General features: G+C 30.1%; 3 protein-coding genes across 3 annotated transcripts; 1 reads left to right on the top strand and 2 right to left on the bottom strand.

Moving 5' to 3' along the window:
* Window positions 1-39: 39 nt before the first annotated feature.
* Window positions 40-2,310, bottom strand: GGI43DRAFT_313207 (MFS transporter). Its single transcript, XM_083201727.1, has 2 exons — window positions 1,022-2,310; window positions 40-944 (listed from the first exon to the last, which is right to left on the bottom strand). Exons 1-2 carry the CDS (start codon window positions 2,194-2,196, stop codon window positions 392-394), a joined length of 1,728 nt encoding a protein of 575 aa, XP_083062726.1. The 5' UTR covers window positions 2,197-2,310; the 3' UTR covers window positions 40-391.
* Window positions 2,311-5,469: 3,159 nt separating this feature from the next.
* On the top strand, window positions 5,470-6,429 carry GGI43DRAFT_432806 (catalase-like domain-containing protein; the record flags this gene model as incomplete). Its single annotated transcript, XM_083209642.1, has 2 exons — window positions 5,470-5,536; window positions 5,597-6,429. 2 exons carry the CDS (start codon window positions 5,470-5,472, stop codon window positions 6,427-6,429), a joined length of 900 nt encoding a protein of 299 aa, XP_083062725.1.
* A 646-nt stretch (window positions 6,430-7,075) lies between these two features.
* GGI43DRAFT_381868 (zinc finger MYND domain-containing protein) lies at window positions 7,076-8,350 on the bottom strand (the record flags this gene model as incomplete). The annotated part of the gene is made up of 1 exon (XM_083203175.1): window positions 7,076-8,350. The coding sequence occupies one exon, from the start codon at window positions 8,348-8,350 to the stop codon at window positions 7,076-7,078; it is 1,275 nt and encodes a 424-aa protein (XP_083062724.1).
* Window positions 8,351-18,654: the final 10,304 nt, after the last annotated feature.

Genomic DNA, 18,654 nt, shown 5'->3' with positions numbered 1-18,654 from the left:
CTAAACCTAAGCATCATGGATTAAACACTGGTAGTAGGATTATAAATAGTGATTATGAAATAATGATTAATAACTAGATTTTAATACCGCCCATGAATCCTGGCCACTATATGTAAAAAGATGAGATAGCAAGAACATGTTCTCATCCTTTCCCTAAAACACAGAATCAAATCATTCAGCTCATGCCAATGCAATGATCCGTAAATTCCAAATAAATAGACATCATTAACCGCTATATGCCCCGTATATATGACCGAGAATGGAGATGCCCGCTGTCTATTACAATATTCCCTAAGTGACGCTCATAAAGCCAATATGCTATACTTTTACTTTCATTTCCCTTTCTTTGTTTTTTTTACTCTTCTCTTAATCGTATTAGATTTTTTTAGGCTTATGCTTCTTCTGACTTCACCTTCTCAGTAGAAGCAGATGCTTCTGTGTGCGTGTGAGCTGCATCTGGCTTGAGACCAGAGTGTTCTTTCTCAGAAGCTTTCTCTCCAGTCTCGTCAGCACCGATAGTGCTCGAGCCCGACGACTCAGATGACGTGTCCCCTGATTCACCCTCGTTGGGGTCTTCCAGTACAACAGGGTTTGCCTCCACGTCCGTCTTCGCAGGAGGCTTGAAGGCCTTGGGGTTGAAGCGACTGCGGGCTCGGATGGCGGCTCCGTACTTGTAGAAGAGGAAGGGGATGACGGAAAGGAGGACGGCGACACCGCCGACGAGGGAGCCACCACCGCCGACACCGAGGGCGTGGAACATTTGTACGGTGAAGAGAGGGGCGGCGGCACCGCAGGCTGATCGCATGATTGTGTTGGCGGCGATGGCGGAGGCGGCGTACATGAGATAGGTGTCGACAAGGTAGTTGAAGAAGCCGACGAAGAGAAGCAGGAGGGCGGTGGTGAGGAAACCTCCGGCGATGGTGGGAACGATCCAGTGAACAGAGCTAGAGAAAGGATTGTTAGTTTATTTGTTCACTTAACGTAGATGGCATAGTGATGTAAAAAGTAGGGGAACACATACTTGAATTCAGCAGTCCAAGCGAACCAGAACATGGCAGCTGCGAAAGTGATGGCGCCAATAATGGCTAGAGGTAGACGATCTTCGGGTGTCATCTCATGCATTTGCTTCTTGCCAGTGTCAATCTTCTTCTGTTGACGACGAGTGTCAAAGAGGACAATAAGACCGCCGAGGACGGCTCCCAAAACAGTGCCAAGCAGGGGAAGCTCGCCAACGCCGGCATTCCAACCACGCTTCTCCTGGAACACAATAGGATAGATTGTGAAAAGCATGTAGAGCAAAGTGTAGACGACCGAGAGATAGACGGCGATGAGGAAGGAGACGGGGTCGAAGAGGATGATCCATGGGCGAGTCAAGGCAACCTTGTAAACGCCAACAATGCTGAGGTTGTTGTCCTCAATCTGAGCTTTGACGTTCTCATAACCGGGAATCTGAGCCTTGCGGATTCGTTCAGCCTTGTGGCGCAGGACAGTCGGACCGTGAGTCTCGGGGATGGTCAGCATGAGCATGGCCGAGGCACCACCAAGCATGAGAAGGACGTAGAAGCTCCATCGCCAGTCCTTCTTAAGCTGGAGAAAGCCTGCAATAACGGGACCAAGTGAGGGTCCGATCCAAAGCGTTGCTGAGAAGCCTCCCATGGCGTTGGCACGCTGTACCGGGTTCCATAGATCGGCCAAGACACCAGGGCCGTTACTGAGGGCTGCAGACACAAAAGTGCCTGAAAGGAATCGACCGACGAGAAGACTGCCAAAATTGGGAGCAAAGGCGCACAGGAAGTTGAACGCCAAGTAGATGCTGAAAGTGATGTAAAAGATCCAGCGACGACCGTACAGTTCGCTCATGGGAGCGAAAATAAGAGGACCGGCGCAATAACCGAGCAAGAAGAGAGTGATGGTCAAGCCTGCAGCCTCCTCAGAGACGTGGAACCATTCTGCGATGGACGGGAAACAGCCACTGGGGGAGGAAGAAGCAAAAGTAGCGTTCATGACTAGTAAGACGGTCGACATCGTGATAAAGAAACGGCGCTTCATGGACCAGTTTCGAGGATTTTCGATATCATCGGGGGCGAAATCGACGTAGCCATCTGCGTTTAGAAACGGAGGCTCATTGTATTGGAGGTCTGATGTGCGATACGGTTTATTGACCGGTACCGACAGAATGCGGGTGAGGGCACCCATGGTGGATGGAGGGTGATCGTTAAGATCAAAGCACCCTTTTCTTTTTGGTCTTCACAGGTTGTGAGCTCGTAGTGGATGAGAAAAAGTTGTCTCTGCGACAGCTTTTAAGCTTTTATTATTGAGTTATCAAGGATATACCGATCCTTTCTTCATTTCAGGGCTGAGCTGTATTATTGGGAGTTGATTATAGTTAAAAACACCTCCGTCAAGGTCGCTGTGTCTTGGCTTCTTATAGAAGCTCCAAAACTCGAGATGTCTGCTGCTGCTCTCGCTCCCGAAGCTCGTCGAGACTAAGAGGGCGGCTGATTTGTTCTGGTACCACGAGGCGAAAAGGAGCCAGATGAGATTGGGGACAAGGAGCGCCACCACCGTATTTACATTCTTTTTTTTTTTCTCCCACGTTGCTGGCGTTGCATGGTTCTTTGCCTAGCTGCCCCCATCTTCGCGCGTCGGGTTTAATGGGACCCGGCCGCGGACTCGAAGCTACCAGTATTGGCATATTCGGATATAACAAACCGGACTCGGCACATGGCCACCGGGGCTCCGTTTTTTTAGAAGTCGTTGAATTAGCACATACGACTGGGCCTATGAGTCGCCTTTCCGCTGCGGGGACTCCTTTAAAAAGAGGAAGTATTAGGCGGCTGGGTCGCGGTGAATACGCTCCAGCTCAGCGGTCTGTTTCTCCCCTTCGAGCGGCTCTAGCTGAAGCTGCAAGTTGCCAATAGGGAAAATACCAGAGTTGCAGTGCATGTTGGTTATTACCTGTCACAAGCGTCGCCATCTGGAGGCCTCGCACTGTGGAATTGAGCGACCGCAGAGATAGCTATTAATCGTTTTATTCGCCGAAAGACTCATATTGAGATCCATCCCAAGGGTAAACTAGTAAACGTCTTTGCCTCCATTCGTGAAATGGTGGGACCACGCGTCCGTGCCCAACTTGAAGCGCATGCCGAGCTTTGAAATCGGAGATACAAATCTGCAATTTGACGGCCCCCGGCGTTGGTGCTTGTGCTCCAAGGCTGTGTGGTATACGCAACGCTCGTGTGCTGGTGTCTGGCCGGTGTCTTGCTGAGGCTGAGATCCACCTTGGATGGGTGTTTATTCCGCGAGTCTTCCAAGACAGCTCGGCTTAGCTCAGTTAGCCTCAGCCATTTTCCCTGGCACCCCAGCCAAGAGTGGTATCTCGGTGCCATCGCAAGATCTTGGAGAAAGTGGGTAGTTTCCCCCTTCTCCCCTCTACTGGCTGTATCTTCTGACCGGCTATTCTCTTATTCGCTTTGTTGATTCTTTGGCTCTCCCAGGGGTAAAGTCATCTGAAGATCCTGCAACTCTGTGTAAGTCCGGCCACCCACCATCTTAATTCCGAGGCTGCCTCGCCCACCTGATTGAGCCATCCAACGGGTCATTCCATCCTTCTCCCACATTGTCGGATTATTCAGCACCTCTTCGCTGATTTCATCAACCCTGCTCGCACTCCGAAGAGTAGCGACTTTCCATGGAACAAGTGGGTGGGGATCAGGCCACGAATGGCGGCTCGGTTCATGATTTGGCGCCGCGCCGGTCAGGATGCGCTCCTGGTCCGTAATATCCCTATCCTTACTTCGTACGCCGTATCCGTTTGAACTTAGATTGAGATGCAAAGAAGGTCTGGCGTGCGTGTGTGGCGCTTGGAGGATCCAGCTAAGTCTACTTGCGGAAAAGTGCACGGACGATTAGATTGAAATGTGGGTTTGCCTGTCCGGACGAGCAGTTATTCCGGCACGAGCCGTGAATCTACAGTGTCGTCCCACGTGCCGTTTCATAGAAACGCCAGCTTAAGAGCCGCCAAGTTTCTAGTTTCTCCAATTTCTCCAACGGGCAACACAATGTGCCAGTACGAAATCACGGTCAACTACACTGTCTTACTAATTACGCCTTTCGCCTGATTGAAGATGATCCCGCGGAGCATCTAAGATAGGGACGAGGCTTAAGGGCACTGTGGATCGCTCGCCCCTCGCCCTTTGTCACTACTGCTGACAAACGCGCTCAGTAATGCATTAATTATTCTGTAATAGCAAGAAGAATGGCCTTCGTCCTCATAGCGCGATCGTGAAACCATGTAGTTTACCAACCCTGCTTCGGCGGTACTCCGGGATACTAGCGCTCTTTCGGCAATGTGTTTTACCTACTCTGGTAACGGTTCCGTATGCAGAGAGTTGCTTGATCTCATTGTAAGCAATCATGCTAAAGTCGTTATTATTGGCTCCTGTAACAACATTATGTCATACTAAGGAATAAATACAGAGCCTCCGTATTTTACACGTTTCTGTCACTTTGAAATCCAGCTAATTAGGCCACTGTTGTTTATGTCCGATTATCTAATACTGCTATCGACTCTAAAGCCTGCGTTGGTACTATCTGGGCACAACTCTGTACTGTATGAAGTGCGACAGAAGCAGCTGACTGTCCTTTGGCAATCATTTCCGAGAATAGCAATTCAAGGTATCAGTATGATATTTGTTTATGTCGTTGAGTTTAGACAATAAGGCTGGACAAAAGAAAGACAAGACATCACAATTAAGCTCTACGTCTTTGAAACTATTGCTTGAGTCATGAATTTGGTCTTCGCTGTATACTCTCAAGTTATACCCACAAATTTTTGATTCCATGTCCTCGCTGGCGATTACTCTAAAAAGGTCAAGCAATAATGGCGGGGCGGGTCCCGAAGCTAGCCCTCGGGCCAGTGCCGCTCAACGACGCTTACCACATCAATGACCTAAGCAGCGAATTGTATAAAGAAGCAAATGAGAAATTGGGAAATACAACTAGGTCTGACTGGCGAAAGTTTGAAGAAGTTGCAAAAAAGCGTATCTATTAGAATATTTTGAATTCATTCGTATTTCTGAACAAACAGCTGCCAATTGTTATTACTGTCTCGACAAGCAGTAGTGCCAATACTAGTCAATAATGTAAGCGCTGTTGAATGGAGCTCTGCTATGTTTACCATACACTCTCTCGCTTAAGTCGCTTTGAAGCTTTATAGCTAAGACTTACATGGGTTACGCTCCTCGGAGAAGCTTAAATTGACATCAATAAGAATCATATATACTGAGCTATGCGGCGACTCAACCGAGACTGTTCAGCCACTCAGACACATGGCCCCACGCTTACCCGTCAGCACAGCTTGAAGGTTTATAAGTTTCAACAGGTTATTTAAACTACGAAGCTTCCCACCTGAAAAGTTCCAAATATCTTTACTGCTTTTATACCAATAGAGAAAATACGACCGTCATAATGCTTCACCTCGACTTGATCAGCACCCTCAAAGATATCTTTGGGCGTTTCGACCATGTTAGACCATGTAAGTTTATCTTGATATAGATACATTGTACATGTCTAATAACCCAATTACTTCACATAGCCCACGCTAGAGGCGTGTTTGTGACCGGCTCCTTCACTCCAACAAACGAAGCCAAGCAACTGTCTACCGCACCCCATTTCGACTCTCCCTCGACGCCAGTCATAGCCAGATTCTCTCTGTTCACCGGAATCCCAGACTTACCGTCGAATACTCCTCAAGCAACTCCTCATGGTTTTGCTGTGCGATTCTTGATAGGAGACGACGCGAAAACAGACATCATATGCCAATCTTCGGTCCTATTCCCTGGATCTACTGGGGAAGAGGTTCTCGCAGTCTTCCAAAGCTTCAGAGACAATACTGCCGAGGAATACGCCAAAGATCACCCAGCGGCAGCTAGTTTCATACAAGAAGACAGGAAAATTCCGAAGAATTTTGGCACACAATCCTTCTACTCTATCAACGCATTCAAACTTGTAAATGCTTCTGGCGAAAGTGCTTTTATCCGATATCGTTGGATTCCGCTATCCGGGAAACATTATTTGACGCAGAGCGAGCTGGAAGAAAAGGGTCCGAATTTCCTCTTCGATGAGCTACCTGGTGTTTTTGCTCAAGGCCCGATTAGTTTCAAGCTGGTGGTTCAGGTGGCGGGAGATGATGATGTTACGGATGATTGCACCAAGATCTGGCCAGAAGATCGCAGGCTTGTTGAGCTCGGCACGCTCACCTTGAATAAGGTTACTAGTGAAGAAGAATTGCCTCCTCAGAAGCAAACTATTGTCTATAATGTCGTTCCTGGAGTTCGAGGTATCGAACCTTCAGATGATCCGATAATAGCTGCTCGCTCTGAGGTGTACCAAACCAGTGGCCAGACTCGCCGAGATGCTAAAGTTTAGCCATCTGTTTGTAATTACATGTTTAGCTAGTTATGATTCGAGATGAAATGTTGAAAAATTGAGCTTTTAGATTTGAACAATAGAAGAAGCCTCGGCTCCGGCATGTTTTCTGGTCGCTCTTGGCAGCCCAGTGAGCTCATACTCGTATCTCTTGTATCTTCTTCCATCATTTTCAATTTCTCTTTTTTGTCTAATCTTCTTAGAATTCTATTCTTTCAAGACTCCCTTGTTTGTGTGATTTGTGTGATTTTCTTTCCTTTCTTTGGCGGGGCTGTTCGGCCGCAACGATAGAGCAATTCTCATACTCTCACTTCGATATTCTTCTCTTTAATATTTTAATATTCTATTTACCGTTGTAAGTTCTGTCAGTGGTAGAAATTTAGACTTAGTAGAGTATAGACATTTCATTATAAAGACATTGTATTTTGAAGGGTGCAACGTTTGAGGACTGTATTGTCTAAGAAAGTTGTAGGAAGCGTCTAGGCAAAAGGTAGGTGATGATTGCGGCCATACGTTAGCTGCTTCACAAAATGTCGCTAGCAATTTTAAATTTGGAAACCAGAGCAAGTGAATTAAGAATAGCTACATACGTATATATACATGAAATAACAAAATTGCTCCCCCAAAAAATAAACACACCAAAAATCTACTTCTTCGCCGAGGCTCGTGCGGCCTCCTCCACCACGATCATCTTCTGCAACATCAGCCTTCCATCTGTTTTTCCCGGGCCTGTTCCCAAAACAGGCTCGGCAAACATCCGGAGCTGCATGACCATGATGGGACTTTCGTACATGACCAGAATCTCGACGTCCCTGGACATGGTACAAAGGTCGTGAAAGTTGTCGAAGCTCTGGTCGAGGCCTAGGTCCAGGCACTCGACGCGCTTCTTGTACGACCACCAAGGGGGCATTAATCCCTTGGCTTCAGCCCTGTCCAGGAACAGCCGAAACAGAGGGCACGAGTTCTCCTTTCCGTTGTAGATGCTCTCTTTTTTCTTCAGGCCGGCGTACAAAAAATCGTCAGACTCTCGGAGCCTGAAGGAGTCGATGAGGAGGGAATACACGTCTTGCTTGTGGCGATCGTGTAGCCAGATTCCTTTGCTCAAGCGAGCAAACGGGTTCGGAAGAGAGGTTTTGAGGAATGGGGCGAGGTGAGGATTTGCCAAATGTTCAAGGGGGATAATAGCTGGGTCCACGCAGTACATTATCTGATGAGCAGTCCAGTCGGCAATTTGGCAGTTGAGACTGCAATATTCAACTGATTTGCAGTTCTCGCAAGTCAGGAGGGTCAATCCTAGCCTGCTGGTAGCAGGGTTGTGTTGACATCGGGCACATGCAGAGTGGGGGACGATTTCCTCAGGTGAATCATCTTCACCAGCAGCGATAGATGCTTTCTTGCTCTTCAGCGATTTTTTGAATGCGTTTGTATCGACGTTATGTGTGATAATAGTCAGAGAAGGAGAGGGTAGATCTGATTGAAGAGAGCTGGTTAGATCGCCGATGCTGTCATAAGTCGCAAAAGCGTCGCTAGATGTAAATTCTAGCTCGGATAGAAATAGAGCTTGCGCAACTGTAGCATCTGAAGGTACAAGAGGAAACTCGCGCCTTGGAATAATATTCGTAGCTTCATCGAGATCAATAAGCTCCTCTTGAGACGCATCTTGCAGTTGCGACCTTTCCTGGCCTTGAGGTCTATCTAGATAATCTCTGACGTCTAGAGTTGGATCATCTCTAGCGAGGACGTCTTGAATATATAAAAATAGTGAACGTGATGAATCATTCTCATCTGTGTTATGATTCCCGTCTGTATGATGCGAAATAACTTGGTCTTTAGCGTTGGAATCGTCATGAATAGTCAGAGAATCAAGACTGAGATCGTTTGGATCGGTAACAGGGGGCTGCTCTTCTTTGCGGGCGGACATGATGAAGGGTGTCTCTCGATGAATATTCGCGTTTGAAAATGGATAATTTCGAACTTCCAGAAAAAATTGAGAATTTGTTTGAACGAAAGTTTGTAGGCTTGTAGACGAACCAAATGTATCGAGAAAGATAATTTTTAACTTGACGATGATATTGTAGAACCAAGATGCAGAATAAAGACAAGGCGCAGGAAGAGCTTAGACAGTGAAGTAGCTGCGAAGCATAAAAACAAATGATGGCTAGTGTTTTGAAAAAGAAGAGATTTAGGCCAAAGTGAAAGCTTTGTGACTGGCTCAGTGTATGCAGCTGGATATGCGTTTGCCTGTGGCATGCATTAAGGGGCGGTTAGCGGAATAACTATTGCCGCATAGTGAATTATGTTCTTTCAAAAAATATTAGTTGATATCAGCATGCAATTTATCTGTTTGTTCTCTGATATTTCGCTTTGTATTGATTCACACATAGTTATCCACGGCTTCTCAACACAAACAACCTGACTTGCATTCGCCTTTTTCAAGAAATAAGATATTCCTCAACTTTCAATAACTGAACTGTATTTTTTGTTTTGTGTCAAGTATATCTAGAGCTTATACTTTGATTTCCCTAAGGGAGCTTTTGAAATGCCTGATCTTGCAAACCAGCTATTTCCTTCACAATTTTCGAAAGCGTCAATAAAGCTACATTGAGATATTATCCACGTGAGTACATCGAGAAACAACTAATCTATCCAAGAGGAACTGATATATAAAAGTCCAGATAAGAAGAAGTATAATACATCACAAACTATCTGAAAGCATAATTCGACTTAGCTGCGCCAGTCATCGAGCTGAAATATCCTAGTATTTTTCTGCCAAATCCTCAGGAGGAAATATAGACTCAAAGCTGCAGCATACAAGGAATTTTATCATTGTTATATTGATACGTCTTAGATTCAAGATTTCTCATTGCCTCGAGGCTCTCTTTATCGCGTCTTGAACCACTATAAATGTCGATCGATCTCAAGGCAAAGCAAAGAATATATCCGCTAACTATATCACTCAAACAAGGTCCGATGCCTCTATTAATACTATAATTATCTCCAAATGACAGTTACGCCAAATTGCTGCCAGATTACAAGACACTCGAATGTACACATGCTTCAATTCAAGCTTCTCCGATAGTAACCTATCAGCCCGATCTGCCGTTTAAGACGCGCTTAAAAGAAAGATCACCACATACTTTAATAAAGACAAATCTGAGCGATGAATTTAGTAGCATTTTCAGCTTCGTTTGCCTCGAATTCAAAGTCAGTCTTCTCCATGAGGCAATATGTCACAAGTTGTGTTTTGATCGCCATAGGGCAGGCTAGCTGCCTAGGCTCTACACATATAATCCATCACGAGTTTCGGTAACCTCAGATCTTGAGACTCTTGCCAAGCCATTTATCTTATTTAGCCTTTAGCATTCACTCTACTGTAGTTTTTGTCTTTGTGTAACCAAGTTATGGAATAAGACGCTTTCAAGAATTTCTTGAAAAATGGCGTGGGATGGATGTTTGTGGGGATATCATCTCACTGCAGCCTCTGACGATGGCACATAATCGCACGAGATTTACATAGAAAGCTCAGCTAACAGCTACTTTAGCATGTTGCTTTAGGGAAAGCAAAAAGTCATGCTAGGTGAGCAAGAGAGTGGGCTGCGCTCCTTTGGGTGATCTGGGTGATTTAAGGATGATTTGAGGGTGATTTGAGGGTGAGTGAAATATCCACTGAGGGTTAGTGAAAATATCTACTAATGGCACGTGGTGATTATAGTAACCTTTTAAAGTATTTAAATGCAGATTATTCCCCTCAGAAGACTGTTCATGAATATCTCTTGATATCCTTTTTCTCTTGTTTTATCCTAAATTGTACGGCCTTTACTATCCTGTTGGCAATCAACACCTACGAAGATGAATAAGGAGGAAAAGCGAATACTGAGGGAGCAAAAAAAGCAAGATGAAATTATCGCTCGTGCTGAGAAAGGAGGATACCAATATGAAGATAATCTGGGCAAAGATTCAAAAGAAATAGACAATACATATGTCCCCGAAGTTATTCTTTATAAAATATGTTGCCTTATGTAAGTTATGTGACGATTATGTAATACCCTGGATAACCTGAAGCTTAAAATATAAATTATTTATTTTTTAAATTATAATTACTGTATAGTATAATACATATTACCCTTATTACATTTAAAGAACATTTTAAAGATTGCTTGTCTAGATTCCTTGCTTTATATCTGCTTTAACTTACTTATAATTCTAATGTGGACATCTAGATCTTAGATTTTCACGTACACACAAATACTATAATACAAGCTTTTATTTTCTATAATACTTAATAAAATAAAAAGAACTCACGGTTAATTAAATTATAATTTAACACTTTTTTTAATTTTTATTATTAAAATATTAGTAATATATATAGCTATTATATTTTAATTTACTTACTATTAAAAATTAATATTTCCGCTTAATATTTATTATATTTTTAATATTTAAAATTTCTTATTAATAACTTTTAAATATTATATAAATATAAAATATATATAAATATAATTACTTTTTTTTAAAAAAAAAAACTTTAAAATTTTAATAAAATATAGTTTATTAAAAATTTATATATTTCTTTTTTAAGCGCAGTTTATAATTTAAAAGCTATTTAAATTAAATTAACTTTTTTATTATATAATAACAGCTTTTATTATTATTAAAAAAACTTAAAACACTAAAATTTTATTTAATTTTAAAAGCTAATATTAATAGCTCTCTCTTATAAAAATACTTTAAAAACTCTTTTAAAATATAAAACTTTAAATATTATTTTAGCTATATAATTAAAAAAGCTATAATAAATATTTACTTAATATATTTTATTTAAATATATTAAAATATAATTTTTATTATAGATTATAAATTTATAACTTATAATAATTACTATATTTTATTTTTAAAATTATTTTTAAATTATATTAATAACTTAAAAAATTATATAATTTACCTTATTAAAATTATTAAAACTGCTAATATTATTTACTTTAAACTTAATATATAGCAAGATTAGGGTAAGGTATTAAAATAGCAAGCTAGTTTAGCTATTTAATATAAGTATAAAAAACAGCTTAAATTAATATTAATATATAATAATTTAAATTTACTTTTAGCTTATTTAAAAAAAAATAGCTTTTATTTTATTTAGAAGATTAATTTTTTATAAAGAAGTTTATTTATAATATAATTTAATTAAACTAGAGGTAAAAGAAAAGGGGGGGTAGGGGTGTTATTATATATGCTCTGTTATTTTATAATTTATACTTGTATTAGTCTAATGTAACTGGAATCTATTCTTATAACTAAGTAGTTAAAAGGGTAGGAGATGAATGTCTAGTACTGTTATATACCTAGGAAAGTATAGCTGATAAATTAATATATTTTTTTATTAAAGGTTTTACTAATTACCTGCTTTTTAACAGGCTTAGATTATTTATTATAAAAGAAAATTTTTAAATATTATAAGCTATAGCTTAATTAAATAATATTTATATATATTTAAATAATTATTTATTATTTAGCTTTAGATAATTTATAAAATATTAAACTAGTTATAGTTTAAACTGTTTTATAATTTAAATTATTATATATTTTAAATTCTTTAAATTTATATATATTACTTTTTAACTTTAAACTAATTTATATATAATAAAAATAAAATGCTAATAATAAATATAATAATTATTATTAAAATTAAATTAATTTAACTCTTTTATATAATTAAATATATATATTTTTTTTATAAGAAAAATTAAAGTAAAAAATATAATTTTAAATATATATTATAATTATTTTAATTTAATTTAAAGTTTTTTTATTTTTACTTTTCCCCTTTTTTTTTTTTAAAAATAATACTAGCAGTTAATATTTTATTAGCTTACTTTTTTAACACAGGCCTAGCTCTAGCTCTTGCTTCAGTTTTATAAAGCAATTTTACAGACTTATTAAAAAATAGCAAGCCTGTTTATTATTTAAATAGCTGTAAAATTAATTATTAAAGTAAAGCGCTATAAATAATATTTAAATATTATTTGCAGGAAAAAGTAACTTTTTCTTTTATTTAAAATTTTATTATATATATATTTATAAAAAAATAAAAACTTAATTATTATATTTTAAGTAATATAAATAATATTAGTAAATTAAAATTATAATATTTATATAAAATATAAAAAAAAAAATATTTAATTATAAATAAAAAGCTATTATTATATATAAAAAATATACTTATAATACTTAGTTATTTAAAAGGTAATTTATTATAAATTCTATATCTAGCTAGTAGTGTTTATTATTAATTATATATTTATTTAAGCCTGAAAAAAAAAAAACCTGATAAATATATATATATATATGCTATAAGTAGTATATAGTATAATATAGTAAATTAACTATAAATTATAATTATTTTAAATATCTTGCTTTTGCTTTGCTTTTTTATAATTTTTTTATTTTAATAAGAGCTGTTTTTAATATTATAAAATAATAATATTTTAATTTTATATTATTACTAGCTACTTATTTAGTAATAGAAGTTTAATTTACTTTTAAATCTTTAATAAAATATATTCCTAATAATTAAAAATTTTATATTTATATTTATTTATTATTATTATTTACTTTTATAAATAAGAAATACCTAGTATAATATTTAATAAGCAGACGCTTAATTAATAAAAATATAATAAATAAGTATTTAAAATTTTTTTTAATTTTAAAACTCTTGTATATAAAAATATTAAAAATTTGTTATATTAAAAAAAAAATATATAATTTTTAAAATATAAAAGAAAACTAACTTATAATAATATTACTTTAAAATAAAAATACCTAGGCTTTTACTATTATTTATTTAAATTATATTTACCATTATAATAATAAAGCTATTAATTCCTTATTAAAACTTTTTACTAATAATACTAAAGTTATTAAAACCTGTTAAATAAAGCTAAAAGAAAAAAATAAATAAAACTTAGGAATTTATATGCTTTTAAAGATTTATTATATTTTATAAGAATATTTACACTTAAGTTAAAAAGTAATAAAAAGTTTAATAGTTTTTTATTATACTTGTATTATAATTAAACTAATATATAATAAGCTTAATCCTAATAAAGAAAATTTTTAAAAAATAAAACACAGTAAGCTTAATAAGCCTAATACTAAGTTTAATACTAAGGAAAAAAAAAATATCTTTTATTAAACTTATATTATTATTAATAGTAATAAATATAATATTTTTAAAAGTAATATATTAAAAAAGTAATATTAAATTTTAAATAGCTTGTTATAGTTTTTTAGTATTTTTTATATTTTATAACCTTAACTTAATTAAAAAAGGCTCTTTTAAAATTTAAAAAGTAATTAATAATTTTATAATATTCTTATAACCCTTTAACTTTTTTTTAATAAGAAAAAACAGTTATAATTCTTGCTTTTTTTATATAAAATTAAATATTCTAGTTTTTTTTTTATATATTTTTTTATTTAATAATAGTAAAAATATTTTAAACTTTTTAAGTATAGTAATTTTATTATATTATTATACTAGAATTTTAAAAAAAAAAAACTTACTTATTTTTTAATAATTAATAAAAAATTACTATTTTAAAAGCTAATTTTATAAAAAATATAATATAATATTATTTTATAATAAAATAAATAATTTTAATAATAATATAATATTTTTAATAATATTATTAAAAGTTTTTTTAAAAATAAATTATTTTATAAATATTAAAATAATATATATAATATAGAAATAGTATTAATTTTAGAATAATATATATAACTGTTTTATATTTTAAGCTAATAATAATATAAGTAAATATAAGAATAAATTTATTTTATTTTTTACTTTACTAGCTTTTTTAAATAAATATATATAGTAGCAGGGCAGTAATATTTTTTCTTAATTAAAAAATTACTTTATAAATACCTTAGATTTAGTTATAATTTAACTTTTATATATATAATATTTTTATATTACTATTATTAAATAATTACTTTTAAAAAAGATTTTAATAATAAATTTATATTATATAAAATAAATTAAAAATATAAATATTAATTTAAAAACTTATAAAGTTTTTATTAATATAAATTTACAAGTAATAATATAACTTTTAATAATTAAAAATAATTTATTTAAATAAATATTTATATATAATTTTTTAATTATTTTAAAAGTAAATAATAGCTTAAAATAAAATATATATTATAGTTTTATAAAAACACGCTTTAATATAAAAAATATTCTTTTACACTTATAATTAAAAAATTAATAATATATTATTAATATAAAATAATTAATTTATTTTTAAAATATTTTAAATAAATTCTAAAAATATAATATTTATAATAAGTTAATATTATTTTTAATATAATAATTTTTTAATTTTAATATTAATTTTAATAAATTTAAATATAAAATAATATTATATATTACTTAATTTCTAAGTATTAAAAAAATAACTTATTACTTTTAAAAAAACTTTTTACTATATAATAATATTAATTATAATAGTTAATTATATTTAATTAAAATTACTTATATTTTTTAAAATTTTTTAATATAATTTATAAAAATACTAGAGTAAGTTTATTAATATATTTAATTTTATAATTAAATATATTAAAAAAGGAATTTAAATAGTAAAGTTTTTTATTTCTTATAGCAGTTATTTTTTATTTTAATTAAAATTTGCTTTTATTTTTTTAATATAAATAAAAAGATATTAATAAGCTATTTATACTTTTAAAATTAATTTTACTAAGTAATTTTTTATTTTATTTTTTAAAGTTTTTTTAAAAAATATTAAAAAATTAAAAATATTAAAAATAATATCTTATTTAAAAACTTATATTAAAAATAAGATATTAATATAAAAATTTAAAAGAAATAATATATTAGCTAGTTATAATTTAATTAAACTTTTTAATATTATAAGTATAAGAATTTTTAAGCAGATAATAGTATTATTTATATATTAATTTATATAATTAATAATATATATTTTTTTTAATATATAATTTAGCTGTAAAGATAATTAAATTAATTAAAGAGTTTTAGCTAATATTTTATATATATTAAAGCTAGCTAAGATATAAATTAAATTTTTTTTAAAATTTTTAAAATCTGTTTTAATATTTTAAAGTTTATTTTAACAGCTAGTTATATATTTTTTTAAAATAAGTTAATTATATTAATATTTAATAATAATTAAATAATTTTAATAAAATAATTAAAGTAAATTTCTTATAAATTTATATTAATAATAGTAAAATTTATAATAAAAATAAAATATATAAGAATTATCTGTTATAATATATTTAAATATTAAGTGTTTTTATTAAAAGAATTATATATTTTTTTATATTTAAATAAAAAAAGCTTAAAAAAAATAAAATTAATATTAAAATTTTTATAATTTATTTTAAAAAGTAAATATAATATAATAATTAAAAAGTAGAGTTTAATTTTAAGCTTTTTAAAGTTTTTAAGTAATTTTTAATATATTATATTATAAAAGTTAAGGGTTAATATTAGCTTTTTTATAAAAGTTAAAGTATTAAAGTCTTTTATAACTAATTTTAAATATTTTATATATAATATAAATATTATAAATATTTTATAATAAGATTTTTTTAAAAATTATAAAAAATATAATTTCTAAGAGATTTTAATTAATATACTTATTTATTATTTAAATATATTAAAAAAAGAAACTAATATTTAATATATTTAAAGTTTTAATATACTTTTAATTAAACAGCTAATAATCTTTTTACTAATATTATTATTTATAATCTTTTTCTTACTATTTAACTTATTTATATTAGTATTTATAATTTAAAGTTAATATTATAATATTAATATATGTTTATTAGCTGTACAGATTTAATTATTTAAGTAGTAATAAGAAATATATAAAGTAAAATAATTTAAATTTAAATAATTAATTATACTCTGCTTAAGCTAATTTTTTTTATAAAAGTAAAAAAATTAATAACTTTTTTTTAAGCAGTGTTATAATAGTATATATAAAAAAAAAAATACCTTATTAAATATTATTATTTTTTAATAAAATAAAAAAAGCTATTTTTAAATATTATAAACACTTACAGTTTTAAATTAACTTTTAATATATATATTATTATATTAAATCTTATATATAAGAATTATATATTCTCTAGCAGCTAAAAATATATATATATAAATATTACTATATTATATATTAAAAATAAGCTACTTATATATATATATACTTATTTAATTTTAATTATAATATTTACTACTTATATATTTAATATTTAATTTATTATTATTTTTTTAAATAATAGAAATAATATTTTTATATATTTATATTTTTATAATTATTAGCAAGGCTGCTTATTTTACTTAATAAAATATTTAAAAAGTATATTAATATAATATAGTAAATAAAACAGTTAAAGTATTAAAATTACTTAATTATTAAGTTATTAAATAAATAAATCTTAAAATTAATATTTAATTTATTTTATTAATATAATAAATTATAGTTTTATATATAAGCTTAATTTTTTTTTTTAAAAATATAAATAATTATTAGCTGCTTATATATTTTTTATTTAAAAAATATATTATCTGCTAACTTTTAAAAAACAGATATATTTATATAAATTTTTAAATTAAAATTAGGAAATTTATTTAATGCTATATTAATAATATTATATTTAAAAAATAAATTTAAATTATTATTATTCTCTTATAAATTATAAAAATATAACACAGCCTTAATTATTAAATTATAATATAATAGTTTAACTTTAATTATATAATTAACTATTATAAAAATATAATATATTACTAAAACTTAATATTTTATAATAACTTAATTAATTATAAAAATAAAATTAAATTTTTTTTAAAACACAGCTTAACTTTTTTAAAAAAAAATTTAAAATTTTATAAATAAAGTTAACTAATTTAATAATATAAACAAGTCTTGTATTAGTTATTTTCTCTCTTTTAATAATAGCTCCGCTATCTTTTTCTAATAAAATATATTATATTAAAAAATCTTTTTATACTTATAATAAAATTTAATTAACTTATATATAATAATTATATAATTAATATACAGGATTTAATTATAATTTCTTAGACTTAATAATTAATAATAAAAAAAGTTACTTTTATATATATTTTATTAAAATTTTTTTAAAATATTAATAGTAAGGGTTATATTTATAAAATTAAAGTAATAATTATATTAATATAATAAGAAAAAATTATTTATTTTATATTAATAGTAAAATAAGTAAGTATTTTAATTTAAATTATATAAAATATAATTATAAGCTACTATTACTTATATTACTTATAATATATTTCTTAAGCTAAATATAAATCTTTTTATTATAATATATTATATAATATTTTATAATTAAATATATTTATATTAATAATAATAAAATATTTAAATTTAAAACTAGATTTATAAAAGTAAATATTCTTAAGTTATTAATATTATTAATATAAGTAACTTACAGCTATTAAATATTATATATAAAATATTATTATATTTTAAAATAATAAAAGCTTTTTTTATTTTATAAAATTTAAGTTATAAAAAAATATATTAAAAAATAATAATAATAGTATTATTAAAAAATATAAATTTTATATACTTTTATTAATATTTTCTAGTTATTTAAATAAAATAAATATATTATTTTTAAGTATTTATACTTGTTTTTAATTTTTTTTTACTTTTTAAAGTAATTTTATAAGCTATAAATTTCTAAGCTATTAAAAAAGCTATTTTAAACTTTTAAGCTTAAAATATTTACTAATATTATTATATATAAAATTTTATATATAAAAAACTAGTTATAACTCCAAGTAAAAAAAAATAACTTATTTTATTTTAATATTTTTAAAAAAAGTATAATTAATTAGTAATAATATATTTTTTATTATTATTTAAAATTAAAAATATAATATAATATATAAACTTTTTAAATTAAACTTAAATTAATATTAAATAAGTTATAAATAATTAAGTTTTTTAAGTTATATATAAATTAAAAGTAATTTATAATTATAGCTTTTAAAATATAATATTTTTATTTAATAATTATAATTAATAAAATTTTTTAAATTATTAATTATAATCCTGTTATTATTAAATAACATATTTAATATTTTTATTTATAATATTATATTATATTTTAAAAGCTAAAAAT

The sequence above is a fragment of the Trichoderma evansii genome, assembly GCF_050947405.1.
Source record: "Trichoderma evansii strain SZMC 28006 chromosome Unknown GGI43scaffold_5, whole genome shotgun sequence".
In the NCBI taxonomy this organism is placed as follows: domain Eukaryota; kingdom Fungi; phylum Ascomycota; class Sordariomycetes; order Hypocreales; family Hypocreaceae; genus Trichoderma; species Trichoderma evansii.
Note: the sequence above shows the minus strand (reverse complement) of the source record. Positions and strands in the feature narration are given on the sequence as shown.